At 38.7% G+C, this 14,992-nt stretch overlaps 1 protein-coding gene across 1 annotated transcript in view; it reads right to left on the bottom strand.

The window, feature by feature from the left end:
- Positions 1-5,133: 5,133 nt before the first annotated feature.
- Positions 5,134-14,992, bottom strand: part of CMC1 (C-X9-C motif containing 1) — a 42,544-nt gene continuing 32,685 nt past the window's right edge. Inside the window, exons 3-4 of the mRNA XM_085051158.1 lie at positions 6,706-6,796; positions 5,134-5,399 (exon numbers count right to left, since the gene is read on the bottom strand). Of these exons, the coding sequence (XP_084907284.1) occupies positions 5,285-5,399; positions 6,706-6,796 (206 nt within the window). The 3' untranslated portion in view covers positions 5,134-5,284. The remainder of the gene's footprint in view (positions 5,400-6,705; positions 6,797-14,992) is intronic.

The following is a 14,992-nucleotide window of genomic DNA, read 5'->3' as shown; positions in this document are numbered from 1 at the left end:
TTAGCTGATAGAACCAACTACCTATGTAATAACAAAGAAAACATTTCTCATGTGGCTGCATAAGCTATATGGTACCTAGTTATAATGTAGTTTACTTTTGGGGTTCCCCACCTCGACATTACAGAGGTTTTTTATTAAGGAATGTAATATCCAACAGGCATTAAAGTGATTTGTGCAATGAAGGAATTTTACTGTGTAAGATATTAAATAAATTTATTTTTGTTTGAAATTGGTTTCACTAACAAATCTCCTTTCCGTATTTGGCACAAAATCTTTTACTGAAGTTTTAATTCCTTTATTGTGTATAAATGTTATTCCAAATACAAACAATTATATTTGAGGTCCATCCACTTTGATTCAGGGGAAAAAAATAGCCATCTGCTGTAGCCTGCTTCAACATATTCTGGGAAAAGTATCCTCCTGGATGTTGAAACTTGAAGGATTTAGTTACCTTAAGCTATGGTGCTTTAACTACTTATGTCAAATGTTCCCAGTCAGCGTGTCCTGTCCTGTGTAAAAGATTAAAATTAAGCTTTTCTGTGCAGAGCCTGAGAATTTCCAGGTTTTGCATTTGACCCTTGGTTTATATTCTGTGCTTCTTCCCATGCTGGAGAAGGGAGCAGCAATGTTTGCTGAGAGGGACTTCACCAGCAGTGCTGATAACTAGAGAGGAGAGGGACTGATGTTGGGAGAGCTTGCTGCAGGCAGCATTTCCAATCCAATCACTCATTGCCATGTCCAAGCTGTAACATTTGAAAAGGAAGTCCCCAGATTTGGGGTCACTTGGGAGCTTGCTGGCTTGTGAAGCATCTGTTGGTCTGAAGCTTACAATCAGATTTTGACTGAAGATGGAAAAGGCATTTAAAGCCATGCCACTAGTGGCTTACAGTGCTTTTTCCATTTTCAGAAGTGAAATCTTTTCATCAGAGTGACAGCAAATTACATGCAGAAGTAGCTGTAGTAACAGGGTTCTGGTGTTTGGGTGCATGTGTTATATATAACTGTAAAAATGCATATAGTAAAGACCAAAGTCCTCAAATAATTACGTTAAATGACCCCAAGAAAATTTTAACTTGAATGCAAACTTTGAACATTTTAAAACCTCATGCCACCCCCCACCAATTTGACAATTTTAATTTAAGAAAGCACTAACTCCATTTAACAGAAATGAAAGCCAGCTTTTGGGGCAGGAGGAGATTGTTGCTTTGCACATTTAAATGAGCATATGGCAACCTGATGAATATGGATATTTGGTGAGTTGGATGAACCTTCTAATAACTTATATGTAAACTTGTACTGTTTGGTTAATTTTTTTTTTAAATCTGATCATTTTAACTTTCCCTGCCAGTTTTGTGGTTTAAAACTGATCAGTTTTCCTCACATGTGAACTAGCCATATTGAAGAAAGCAAACTCCCAAATTAGCTGTGATACACTGTCCAATTTTTACAGCTGGAAAAAGACAAGAGCAGCATGAGACATATGGTGGAGTTGCAGTAAAACAATACCCATTCCAACTGGCCTGTGTAAGTATCACATAAACTGTACTGGTGGGATAAAGCAGATAGAATTTTCTTCCAAAACCAACTTGCAGTAGACTTTGACGCTCCCGTGCTGAGACACGTGTAGCTTTAATGGTGCTATGGCCTTGAAATGGAAAAGTGAAGAGCTCTGGTACCTGACTGACACCTCTATTATCTTCTGATTTTCAGCCAGGCCCTGTGAAGGACAGTGGTTGCAGAGGTGTAAGGCACTTCCCTGATTCTTTGTGTAGCTTGAGTATAAAAAAGGGTGGGCATGTGAGGTTCTGATATATTTTTTTGTATTACTTCTTGGGGTCTTGAGGAATCAGGCTTTTGACCCTTTCTTTAGGGAGAGTGGTGTTACTACTTGCAATTTTATGAACACAGGACAGTGGATGAAAGCATTTTATTTTAAGATCAGCAATAAAGGTCAACACCAATTTTAACTAAGCTGCAGTTTGTACCATTAAAAAAAAACCACCCTGTGAGATCAATGTCCAGCAAAATTAATTTAACTGTATATTAAGATGGAAGAGAGCAAGTGGTTCAAACATTAAGATACAGTAATTAAAGTGGTACAACGATCATGTTTGAGTATGGCTGGTTGATCTAGGGAGAAGCACACAGGAAACACCTAGGTGCTTACTGTTACTGAACCAATTTTTAACTAGGTGTAGTTACACTGTAAGTGTATTTGACCATTTTTTGATCAGCAGAGTACACAGGACACAGCAAACAGATTGCAGGAATTCCCTGAGGAGGAGTATGGCTGTAGTAAATGTGAAGCAGAATGGAATTCTGCACTGCAGATGAATTTCTGGGTGATGTCTCAGACTGCAGTGGTCAGCTGTTCCACTCTCCTTTGAAAACCCTGTGCATTACAAACTGCCCCTCATGCTTCCTCCGAGTTTGGATTTTACTCTGTGAAGGCAAGCTTTTCAAGTATATAGCACCGTTTTCCCTCCTTCCTTTCAGATGTTGCCTCTGTAGGGGCCTCCCCTCGTGAGTTTGAAGAGACTTGTAATACAGCAAGAGAGTGCAGCCTCCAGTGAAAAACGGAGGTGTAATGGGTACTTGCTAAGTGCTTCACAGAGGCCAAGATAGGCCCCTGTGCTGCAGGAAAGTGACACATGCTGTGCAAGGGTGTTCAGTGACACATCAGCCTTTGAACTTTAAGGTCTTATTCCATCAATGCCAATGACCAGTGCCTTTGCAGGGCAGGGTTTGAAGCTGGCTGTGCACATGGTTGCCATTACAAGAGGCAAGCAAAGGGTGTAGGCTCATTGTACAGCCACAGGGAAAGCCCTGCAACTTTATAAAAGCTGCACAAAAGTTGTAACAGGCAGGATTAAAACAGGGAGGGTAAAGACTTGGTAATGCCATCTTTTCAGAAAGTCACGTTAGAAGATGTCAGGTGCTTTTATTCAAAAATTAACTATGATGGGCAAGGGGCATTGCCATGCTTCAGACCTTGGCTGTTCTTGCCTCTGCACTTCTGCCACCTTTCTACTCAGACTACCTTGAAAACACTGGAAACACACTTAGATTAATTCCCCCAGTTGTCCACACCTATGCAGAATATGTAAGAATCCTGCAGAATTTTTTCAAAATTTAAAAAAGTATTTATTGACAATTAAATCCCTGGTTTAGCTGGAGATAGCCAAATGAAATACTGCATGTCTGTACAGCTCCCTGCCTCACTACCTAGAGCTGGCTGCTCTCTGTAAGTACAGGCACTTACCATGTCTTGTTTTGTTGGGAGGTGGAGGGGCTGAGGGGGTTAAGACAGCCAGGCTTCCACAGTTGTACTCTCTCATCATTCACAAGTAACTTCTGACAAAACAAAAATGCTTTTAAAAAAACACTCAACTTCCAGTTCCCTGCTGAAGCCTTTGCCTTTTTATTTGTTTTCTTACCTTGATTAGAATCTAGGGCTGCCTCCAGTTAACCTCAGCAGGAAGGAAAGTCTATAGCTGACAAAACCAAAACCGAAAGTAATTTACTGGTATGAGTTTGTCATGTCATAGTACGCCTTCTTTCACTTAAACTTTAAATAAAAGATGAAAATGCAATTCAAGTACAGAATATACACAAGATACTAAGAAAGGTGTGAAATCAAGAATTTAAAACTAGGGAACATCACATTAGGGCCAGGGGTGTATTACAGAGGAAAATTACGCCTCATCCAAGAGCCAATCCCTGCTCTGAGTGCATCCCAGGGCAAACAGAGGAGCTGCAATAATCCAGATGTAGGAAAAGAAAAATAAATGGCTGACAGCACCACTCAGTACATAGAATTTCAAAATGCTTGAGCTAAGAAGCCAAGAACCATTACATGTGTAAGACTCTGTTCCACATAACCTATATTAAGGTGGTTAGCTTTAGAGCTGAGTGCCACTGAAGTTTGCCTGACAAGGCAGGATGCTACACCTTTTCACTTTGTCATTCACTTATGTTCCCCAGTCCTCTACCCAATGTGCTGAAGCAACATTATTGCTGATTATTTCAGTAAAAGGCACAGAATAAAGGGCAAAGACTGACCTGCAAAGTGTGTGTGTCAAAGTCAGATTCGAATATCCTCCTTGAACAGCTTTAGAGCAATACTGTGTTTGTGAAACAGTATTAATTTAAGCTAAATTTTGCATCTTCTGATGGAAAAGTATCAAATCCTACTGCTTACTCAGAAATTACTTTTTTTTCATTAATCAAGGCATTAAAGTTGCTAAGTTTAAATGCAGCCTTTCCTTGCTTGTAAAGAATTTAGTTTTATTTCAGAATGCTTGGATGATACTCCAAGATAGTTTGTAAAGCTTTATATTAGTACCTCTAGTGAAGCCATTTATGTATTTGAGAGTTCTCCAATTAAGCACCTTCAAGTATCAGTACATGAAAGTTCCTTTGTGTGCTCTTTTTTTAATTAGGAACTTGCTTTACACTTAGTTCCTGCAAAAGGTGGTCTGCATCTTACAGGCCTGGTTGGGTTGTTTACTCACCTCTACCTGCAAGGATTTTGCAAGTGTGCTCACTTGCTCATTCCTGAAGCATGGCTGCTTATTCCCTGTTCTCAAGGAAGGTCTGGATGAGATTACTTTCTCCTTTACAGTAGAAATGGTCAGTCTGGACCACACACAAGCATGAGGCATCCATCCCTTCTGGCACTGTAGACTTAAAAATGAGTCACAGTGAAGGCACAAGTACTACCAGGCTCTCATCTAACAACATCTTGATGAAAAGGGTAATTCACACTGGTCTGAGCAGCTCTTCTGCATTCGCCACCCTTCTCTTCTAGTAAGTGCATCTCCATACAGAGTCAGTTTCAGGTGATGACTAACAGACCAACTTTAATGTACACCAGTCTGATCAGTTAATGATCAGATCAGTTAATGATCAGTTAATACAATTTAAATTACTCACCCTTAAGTTTTTATGTTGCCTGGCTCATGTAGCTTGATATAGGCTTTAAATTCCAAATGGACATTCTGGAACTGTAAATTCCAAACTGTACACTGGTAACAAAATCTCAAGTCCAGATAGAGGAACAGACTTTTGCAACTTCTCCTGCAAACTGTGACAGCATTAGATCTTTAATTCAAGAAGTTTTAAAATTGACTCTTAATTTCAGATATTATTTTATTCTCCATCTTATTTTAAATGTGTGTTTCAGTTAAACTCCACACAGAGGGGTACAGATGATTTAAGTCTGTTTAAATCAAGTGAAATTCAAGTTGCATATAAAATTTGAAAAGTTCATTTTAAGTTTTAATCACACATTTGGAGTAAATTTCTGTCTTTTTTTCTTAATCCCAGTTGCTCTGTATTCTTCTCTTTGCTTCAAATATTCTGCTTTGCATTCTTCGTAGAATGATGGATCAGAATAGCTACAGGACAGAAAAATACATATTGTTTTTCATCTTGGAACATGGAACAGATATTGCATGAGTAACACTCCCAAACTGCTCTTCCTTTCACACCCAAAGAAAACTTGTCTGCCTTTAACAGTAAAATACCCCTTTCTATAAAGTACCTAAGTGCTAACATTATCTTTGTTAACTCTAAATACTCTGTCATGATATTGTTCTCTCTTGAAGCATAGTCCTTTTCAAGCCTCTGTAGTGAAGCCACCAAGGAAAGGCAGAAAAAGGAAAGACATTTGGTATTTAAGTTCAGCTGAAGAATTCATTTGCAGTTACTCTGCTCAACATGGGAAGCTGCTGGAGCTGACTTATTTTTTTAAAGCACCCAAGTAACTACTGGGAATAGGTTCAAGTATATATCTTGAACACTAGATATATAGGTCCTTGATAATTCCATTAAATTGTTTTCCTATTTTCTTTAAAAGTATAACTATTCAAACACTATAAACATTTCTGGTCAGAAGCATTTTGTCTTTTTTTTTTCAAGGTGAAGGTACAGACAAATAAAACTGAGTAACTTCAGCAAGTTCTGACTGCAGTTAGGCCTGAAACCTTGCCTGGCTGTACATGTTTATTTTCATCAGTTCCTAAATACTTGAGAATAACTGTCACTAGTTCAAAGGCATTTAATTTTTAATCTTAATCACTGGTTTAAGAGAGCAGGACACACCAAAAATCAAACCAACCTCCTTTTTTCCCCCAGTCAAACTCAAAAAATCCCCAGCCCTCACCCCAGGAAAGTCAAGAATCTAACACTTCAGCCTAATGGCACTGGGGGTAAAATAGGACTTCCAAAAGAGATGTTTCAATCCACCATGGCATTGAGTTGACCCCTCATATCTAACAATTTCCCACTGCTGTTGCTACTGCTGTTCACAACAGCAGGACACTTTCAAGACAGACTAAATCTTAAAAAACAGAAGCAAAATGAAAACAAACTTATCCTGTCTCACTAACAGATTATGAAGGAGCTTCACTGTGTGCCCCTATCCCCACATATGTGATGTACCAGAGCAAATAAAGGTCCTCTGGGCTGAAATCTGTCAACAGGTGAATCAAGAAGAGAGTCTCTGTAGCCATATATTCATATAGTAAGTAAGATTTTCTCAGATAAGGCCCTGACCAGCATGGTTTTAATAAAGCAAAGATACCATTTTCAGAAAATACATCCAAGTCCCTAACCCTGCACAACCCTTCTCAGAATAGTTAACATTTCTAGATTAGTATAAACCATGCACAAAAACCCAGCAAAAACTCATGAGGGACTTACTAGCCAACCAGACAGTCCTTCAGTGCTGTATTCTCCTGCCGACACTTCACCACCATAAGAAGACCAGTTTCTTGACAGCATTTAGTAAATGCTGGGAAAAAAAAAAACCAAAAAAACAACCTACTCAATTGAAGTTAGAAAAATGACAATAGGCCAAAAACCCCTATGTGTAGGAAGTATCAGACCAGATCTGATTTAATATTAATATAACCATATTTGGCCTAGATTCTCATACTGTTTGCAAGGTCTTTGTCACTTGTGTAGCAACAACACTTTAATTGGGATTCTCCTCTCCTCATCATGTAACACATTCACACACGTACTGCTGTTGCTAATACCATTTCTGAAGTGATTCTTGCGGCAAATCCATGATTCTTGTGCCTGCTTTTCATACACTCTACTCAGTGCTATCATCTACATTTCTGGGATCATGATCTCTGGTGTTTAGGAACAGTGAAGTTGCTCAATGAAGCGAAAGTACCTGCTCTGTTTTAAGGATCTTGAGACTTAAAAACATGTCCATGAGACACTAAAACAGAACAGCAAAGTCATGGGTACAGACATGGGGTTTATCTGGGAGTAACTAAAATTCTGCCTCATCGTTAACAGCACCCTGTACAGATGTTTCATAATAATAAACCTAGATAAAAATTGGCTGTTATTTCTATTAGGAGATTTCAAACTGTTCTAAGAGGTCTGCTAAGAGGTAATCAGCTACACTGAGCAGATGGAAAAGAGAGAGAAAAAGAGAGAGAAAGCCATGTGTCCAAGATCAACCAGGAGCCAAATCAAGAACAAAGTTCCCCCCTACTGCATCCCCTTCCAGAATTCCATCCATTTCTCCTCCTCTAAGGTGTTCCTGGTAGTGACTTAATATCCAGCAAATTTAGGGCATAGAGAAATTTTTATCTTCTTGCACATATTTAGCAAAATTTACAGCTAACCTAGTAACATCAAAACGTACTGGTACAACATCATACAAAGGGTAATCACATTACCTATGCTCAGTGTATATGGTCATCAAGACTTAAATAAACAAGAAAATAGAGATTTGTGCCTATAAAGGCAGCACTCTTGTCCTTTGCTCATAGCAGATGCCCTCTGAAATGGGCATTAAACAACCACAGACCTCAGTGGAATGAAATCTACCTTCTACTATCCTAGATGCTACTGGCAAGTCTTTGAGAAAGGGATCCAACAGCTGCAAGCAATCCCTAGGTGATATAATTCTGCTTCTCCATGGCTATATTAATTAGGCTTTTTTAAAAATAATTTACAGGAAAATATAGTTTTTGCTGAACGTGTTGATGACAGATTTAAGCAGCCTTATACTGCCAAAGTTTGCAAAAAACCTGACTTCTTACCTACTTCAAACACATTTACTGATGAACACTTTAAAAATGTAATCCAACACAGGACCCAGCATTACACACCAGCAACTGCACCACACACTACATGAAAACCAGATGAAAGTGTGCAGAAAATGGGTTTAAATTAATGCAACTTTGAGGAAACACCTGGACACCTGAAGTTTACAAAGCAGTGTAAGCTCAGTAAGACAAGAAATGTGTTATTAGGTTATCAAAATGCTTCGTTGGTTTTCAAAGGTGAATCTGACATTTCTTCTGTTCTTTCCTAGACTGTTTATATTGACTGTTCTTACACCAGCATCTCAGAAAAATCATACATATTAGTACATTTCTAAAAATGTCCTTTGTTTAATTTCTGGGAAAAACATCTAAAGCTTTTGAAAGCTTATCGTCTCTCTAGTGACCAGTTTGATTTATACTCTCTACAGGCACTTCTTTAAGTGCCATGCTGAGGTTTTGGGTTGGTGGGGGTTTTTTTGTAGTAGTAATCATTTCTTCTGGAAGCTGTGAAGTAAAAAACCACGGCAGACAACAGGAGGTCGCTCTCACTTGTTAGCTCACCAGTCTTGATTGGTTAAAGGCGTGATGTCCCAGTGAACAAAAAAAGCCTGAACTGCAATTGCTAGCATTCCCTGGCTTCAGAAGGCCCTGCCTGTGGTACATGGCCAGGCACAGTTGCAAAGTGATAAAACTGCTTCCAGCTGTTTAGCTCTAACCTTAGTGATGCTTAACAACTGAGACGAAGAAAGAAGGTTAAAGCATATTAGGCATCCTTATATGAGCACACAAAACTTGATTATCCGTTTGGCAGTCACGTAAGGACAGCAAGACAGGTTTAGTTATAGACACTTAGCAGAAACCTTCCAGGAGTCTGAAGAATGTTGTTTTATTTTTAATTCTGCTTTTTCTTCTCACAGAGGGGCAGGTATCAATCTCTTCACTCTCACAGCCAGTGACAGGACTCAAGGAAAGGGCATGAAGCTGAATTGGGGGAGGTTTAGTTTGGATATCAGGAAAAGATACTCACCCAGAGGGTGGTTGGGCACTGGACCAGGCTCCCCAGGGAAGTGGCCACAGCACCAAGCCTGTCTGAGTTCAGGAAGCATTTGAACAACACTCTCAGGCACATGGTAGGATTGGGGTGATCTGTGCAGGACCAGGTGCTGGACTTGATGATCCTGACAGATCCTTTCCAACTCAACATATTCTATGATTCTATGATTCTATGATTCCATGATTCATGAACTCTCATGAAATGAAATGTCTCATTATTGAGCAGCACAAAGAGTGTTAAAACTACTGGTTTGGAGAATAATCTCAGAAATACTGCTCAGTAGTTCCAGATATCTTAAACCAAGAATTAATCTCCATCTCTGTCATCCTGACAATCCTTACTCATTCCTCACTCAGGAAATACCTGCATTGTAGAACAAATGCCAATGCATAGCAAGACACCACAAACGGAGCAGATACACAGGATGTCATTACAAACCTATTGTAACTTAATATTTTAGCAGCTGTGAGGAGTAATCAGAACCTTATGCTCAAACACTCTTCCTACACTGCATGTCATACAAAGAACAGAACTGATCTTTTCAAAGTCTTGTGTATGATCCAGTCCTTACAACTTTAGCAAAAGGCTTTCCATGACTTTACAAGTTCATGGGCTGGTATGTCTTCTTTCTTCCTGCAAGCAGCAAGCTACCAAAACAGAATCTCAAGCAGCAGCAAAACTAGAGGTAAATTTGGGCCAGTCTGCAAATTCATTGCAAACTGTAACACAAAAGAAAGACGTATTTCAAACAAACAATAAAAGTTATCCCAAATATTTCCAAATACAAGCTAAATAAACTCTGGAACAGAGCTCAACACAACAGAAGTGAAAATGCCTCCTTAGAAAGGGGTAAAAGCCTTGCCCTCCATAACATCAACCCTTTGCCAAGGCTTTTCTAGGACAGCTACATATGTCCATCACTGAATGCTCTGTGCACAGACAAGGACAGATCCACTACTGCGTCAGCAAGCTGCAGGTGCCTACCAGTTGCCACGGAAACTGGCTACAGACCCCCCTTTCACCTGCAGCAGCCATGGTTCATGACATCATATCTGACATAGGTTACCCCACAGGCTCCTCTCCAGGCCATAGGCTCTGTCTAAGGGGATGCACACGGAGCAAAGATCTCTTCTCGAGGATACAGCTCAGAGAGACTTCACTGAACAGCTCATCACTGATTTGAGGCGGGATTTCTTCTTCCTCTCTCAAGAAGAAAGCTTTGCATTTCTGTTGCAAGGCGAATCCAAAATGAGTTTTGGTCACACCTTGGAGAATCTTAAGTCTCATTACATTTTGGCCATTATAGCCACATAGAGAGATTTGAACTGCTAAAATAAGCCTGCAATTTAGTACCTTCTCTAAATCACTCAACTGTGTAAGGCCACAAGGTATCTTTGCCAAGACAAAGTTCTGCTGTCAACTGAACAAAAGCTGAACAGCCATGTCTGAATACAGAGCAATTCAGTGTTGCCAGTTCTCACCTGCTCACTACAGCACTGCTGGCATGTGTAGGTGATCTGCCTATCATGGGAAGACCACATTGTCAGGGGAAGGAGGGCTTTTGGCTGAGGCCAGCAATGAACGAGTCTTTCCAAGGACTGACTCTTCAGCAGGGAGCCTCTCCAGCCCTGAGCAGCTCAGGCAAGCTGCTGAGTTCGGTCCCTGGCACCTCCAGATCTGCCCTGGATCCAAGAGCAGGATTTCACTGGGTCTTCCCATTCCAATTTACCTACTTGAGAATGCACTACACAGAATACTAGGAGAAATTAGATCCTGACACATGTAAAGTCACAGAACAGAAAAAAAAACCTTTTAAAGCCTTCTTAATTTATCTATAATGCTGTACAGACATGCATGTTTTTAAATAAAAATCCTATTCCAGGTCTTTCCATGACTCCCTTCAGATACAGAATTATACAGATTATATTGGAGGGATCAAGAATTAGTTTTAAGGGCCTGACTTAGTATATTTGATGGTTGATTAAAAACTGCTTTAATTTAGAGAGCACTCTTTTTATTAAAGTTTCTTTGATAATTAGCTAGCAGTTGACACAGTAAAGAACACTTTGTTTACAAAGATCTTTCCAGTCCCCATTAATCATTGCGGAAAAAACCAGCATCTAAGAAGAATGTTTCTCTTTAATATTTTAATTGCTTTTTCTCCACCTCTGTTTTATGACTTTATGACAAGGTAATATGGGAAGCAAATGGAAACTGAAGTGAAACGTGGTAGCAGTTCACTTATCACAGAATAAAAACTGGAAAAAGTATTTCCCTGCCTATCCAAGCAGTCTGGGCATATGCAATACACACTAAAGTATTCATTTTAAAAGATCAGATACATTACCAGAAAGTTACAAAGTTGGTGGGGGATCCACCAACAGATGTCCTGGTACATACAACTCCTAATTTAAAAAAAAAAGGAGATAAAAATCCAGGGTGCCGCCCATTTTAATTTTAGAACATATTAATAGGTTCAAGAAATATTTGCTCTGTGTGACAAAAATAAAAAACTTGTAGGATTTTTAGTCAAATGGACAAACCAACATCTGGCATGAGACAGAGGCCTAGCTCTGCTGAATAAATATGATGATTTTCTTCCACACCATTAAACCAGACAAGGTTGAATTTAACACTGTTAATCTCAGTGTCTGCAGGACTACAAGCAGTGGACAACAAAAGCAAGGCATCATATTTACAATGCAAGAGTTCTTTACGTAGCCTAGAACACCTTCCCACCCCCAAGCAGAATTAGGCTGGTCTCTTCACTGTGTTGCATTCAACATGAAATGGTGGAATTGGTGTGTTGGACTGCTGAAGTTTCAGTTATTTGGATGTAAAGGGAAGACTTTATGAAAAAAATCTGTTATGTCCTGCCCCAAGCTTAAGAACAAACTGAAAGTTGTGGGGGGATTTTGTGATTTAGTATAGAGGAACAACCAGCATCAGATTATATTTGTAGCAGATTTTTAAAGGATTTTTTCTCTTTACTTTAAATATTTTTAAATATTAGATATTTTATTTCTTTCTGCAAACATCATTATCTTCCCATGTACAAAGCAAGAGAAGAATAAAAAGTGGGACTTATCTCCAGACAAGCAGCTACAAGGAAACTGTGTTGATATAACAACATCAAGGAATCATCCTCGTTATTTTCAATGTATGAACTGTTTGTAGTGTGAAGGCTATTTCTGAAAGTTCATTTTTTGCAGATTCAGATTATAAAAATACTTGGCACTTTCATATTGCCTCATATTGTGAAGTGTTGTACATTTCATATTAGATTGGAACTGTAGTTTTATCAATTATAATTGTGCATCTATTTTGCAGATGTGCTTGTACACAAAACAAATGACATATTCCCCATTATCAAGATAAATTGATCCTCTCAGGTCTGCCTCTCGTTTATTTAAAGACTTTACAATTTTACTACTTAAGAGAAAGTCCTACAGAGGTGTTATCTCACCATTTATATTTTCTCAACACTTATGATACTGCTATCACACTCTTAAAATAAAAAAATAAAAAAAAAAGCTTGCATCATGATCCAGACAAGTCTTATTCTGGGGTAGTTTTTTTTCCTCCACACACAAAAAAAGAAATAGTTTTTTCTGGTGTTTGGGTCATTCCTTGTGCCCTACTACTGAGTCGAGAAAAGATGCCCAAGTAAGAATGCAGATTTGGAGGTGATGGTAGGAGGAGGAAACAGTTCCCTTTAAAATGTAAACAAGGGCAAAATTTTAAAAGCTTTGTTTGTAAAATGTGTACAAAAACATTAAATGATCCCAAACATTACCAGCAACATTTTAGGGGTAGTTATCATGCTTTTAATTTTGTATTAAATTATGATTTATTAGCTTGTTACTTTGAAGATTACTCAGTATGCACGGAACAGATTACTGGTGCATTTAATGAGACTGAGGAAGTAGTGGCATGAACATGAAGAGATTGTTTTACATTGTGGAGTGTGAGCTATTTGATATTTCCAACACAGTACAAAGAAAGCTTCTCTGTAGATTGATCATGGTTCAGTTAACATCACTGAATATCTAATACCTCCAACTCAATTAATTCTCACCTGATTAAGATCAGTCTGATATTCAAACTAAATCATCTCTCCAGTCAAGTAGAAATCAATATTTCTGATTTTACTTTTAAATTACAATAACAAATAAAATACATGCATCGTCAGTATGCCAGGAGTAGCTTTCCAATTCTAGTCTACTATGGCATGCATAACACAGCTGATTAAAGAATTATTCTAATTTGAGCAACAATATATATAAGACAGATTAATTTGAATAGAAAGAGATAGCATGAAATAATTAAATGCATCTTATATAGGGCAAAGAGAAAATTGACATAAAATAACCTTGATTCTCTCAAGTGAACCTTTGTTATGAGATCAAATACTTTGTCTCCACAAATACTCATTTGCTGTAACATAAAAATCATATACTTTCCATTTTCCTGCTCATCACCAGCTCCCCCAAATCTGCTCCATTTCAGCTTTTGTGGCTGGAGGCATCTGTCCTAGGAGAGATGATCAATACATACTAGCACACAATATAGGACTGGGGAGGACAGAATCCCAGGAAATCAAGAATTTTAAGGAAGGGATATTCATCCTCCTGCCCAATCTTTTCCAGGACACTCTCAGCATTGAAAAGCAGCTTTATCTTAAAGTACAGAGTACAAACAGAGGATCCCCCAGCAGTCCACAGCCTCTCTGGCACTCCAGTATGAAATGCTGAAATATCCCTTGTCTCATGTCTGAGGTGAACATAAAGCAGGAGAGAATCATCAGGAAGGCAAAGAGCACAACTGTGATCTGCAGAGGAAGAATACTTCCCCAAAAAACCAAGAAACTGTTTGTCTAAACACAATGCCTTGGGACAAAGAAGGCAAGTTATCAATATACTAGAAACAAATCCGAAGACGTTGCTTTACGGGACATTTAGAGATGAGAAAATAACATACTGAATCAGACAAAGGGCCCACTTGTCCTGTACACCATCTTTCTCAGAAGCCAGTAAAAGCTGCTTTACAAAAATGTGTCAGAAAGTCTACATTATGGAAAAACATCTTCTCAAGGGAAGTTTCTTCCTAATCCCCATCAACTGTAAGCTTGGCTTATACCTTGAAGGATAAAATTCTCATATGCCCTTCAAAACCCTTAGGATCCCCTACATGGTGGATCTAAACTGACAAGCATCCAGAAGAAGAGGAAGAAAGGGGGAAAAAACATCCCAAAACCAGAAAGGTATATGCTAGCCTGGATTCCTTCAACATCCATCTGCCCTGGTCCACTCAAATCCTGCAAAACTCCCAACTACTGCAATTGTAGTTATTTGTTTCATACCATGCGTGCTTTTTTCATTAGCAGGTTTTCAAAATCCTGCTGCAAAAATTAATTGGCCTCAAAGTATCTCTCAGCTGGATGCAGAACAGGCCAAAGCAGTAGGGAGCAAAGGCACTCTACACAGATCAAAAATGTTTGGGGGTTGGTTGGGGATTTTTTTCTGAACAATCCAGTTACTCACTCTGTAAATGCTACCTACCTACTTAGGAACAAAAGTCTTCCAAGTTTTCATGTCCTACATACGTTGATATTACAAGGATCTAAGTTCAGTCAACTGCTTACAATGGGCTTTTAAATAAATATAGGAAATCAATGGCTTATTTAAACCTTGTTTCAAAAATGATAGAAAAAATATAAGTTTTTTTTTTAAAAACCACAATACCACACCAGTTCTGAAAACTCATGTAAGGCACATAGGAATCCTCCAGCACCAGTTAATCCGAAACAAGTCATTGCTCAGCTGCTGATCTTTTTGTTAGAGAAACATTAGCAGGGTTTCTC

The sequence above is a fragment of the Lichenostomus cassidix genome, chromosome 2 (assembly GCF_008360975.1).
Source record: "Lichenostomus cassidix isolate B80296 chromosome 2, HeHo_3.0, whole genome shotgun sequence".
Taxonomy (NCBI): domain Eukaryota; kingdom Metazoa; phylum Chordata; class Aves; order Passeriformes; family Meliphagidae; genus Lichenostomus; species Lichenostomus cassidix.
This window is presented reverse-complemented; position numbering and strand designations above follow the sequence as displayed.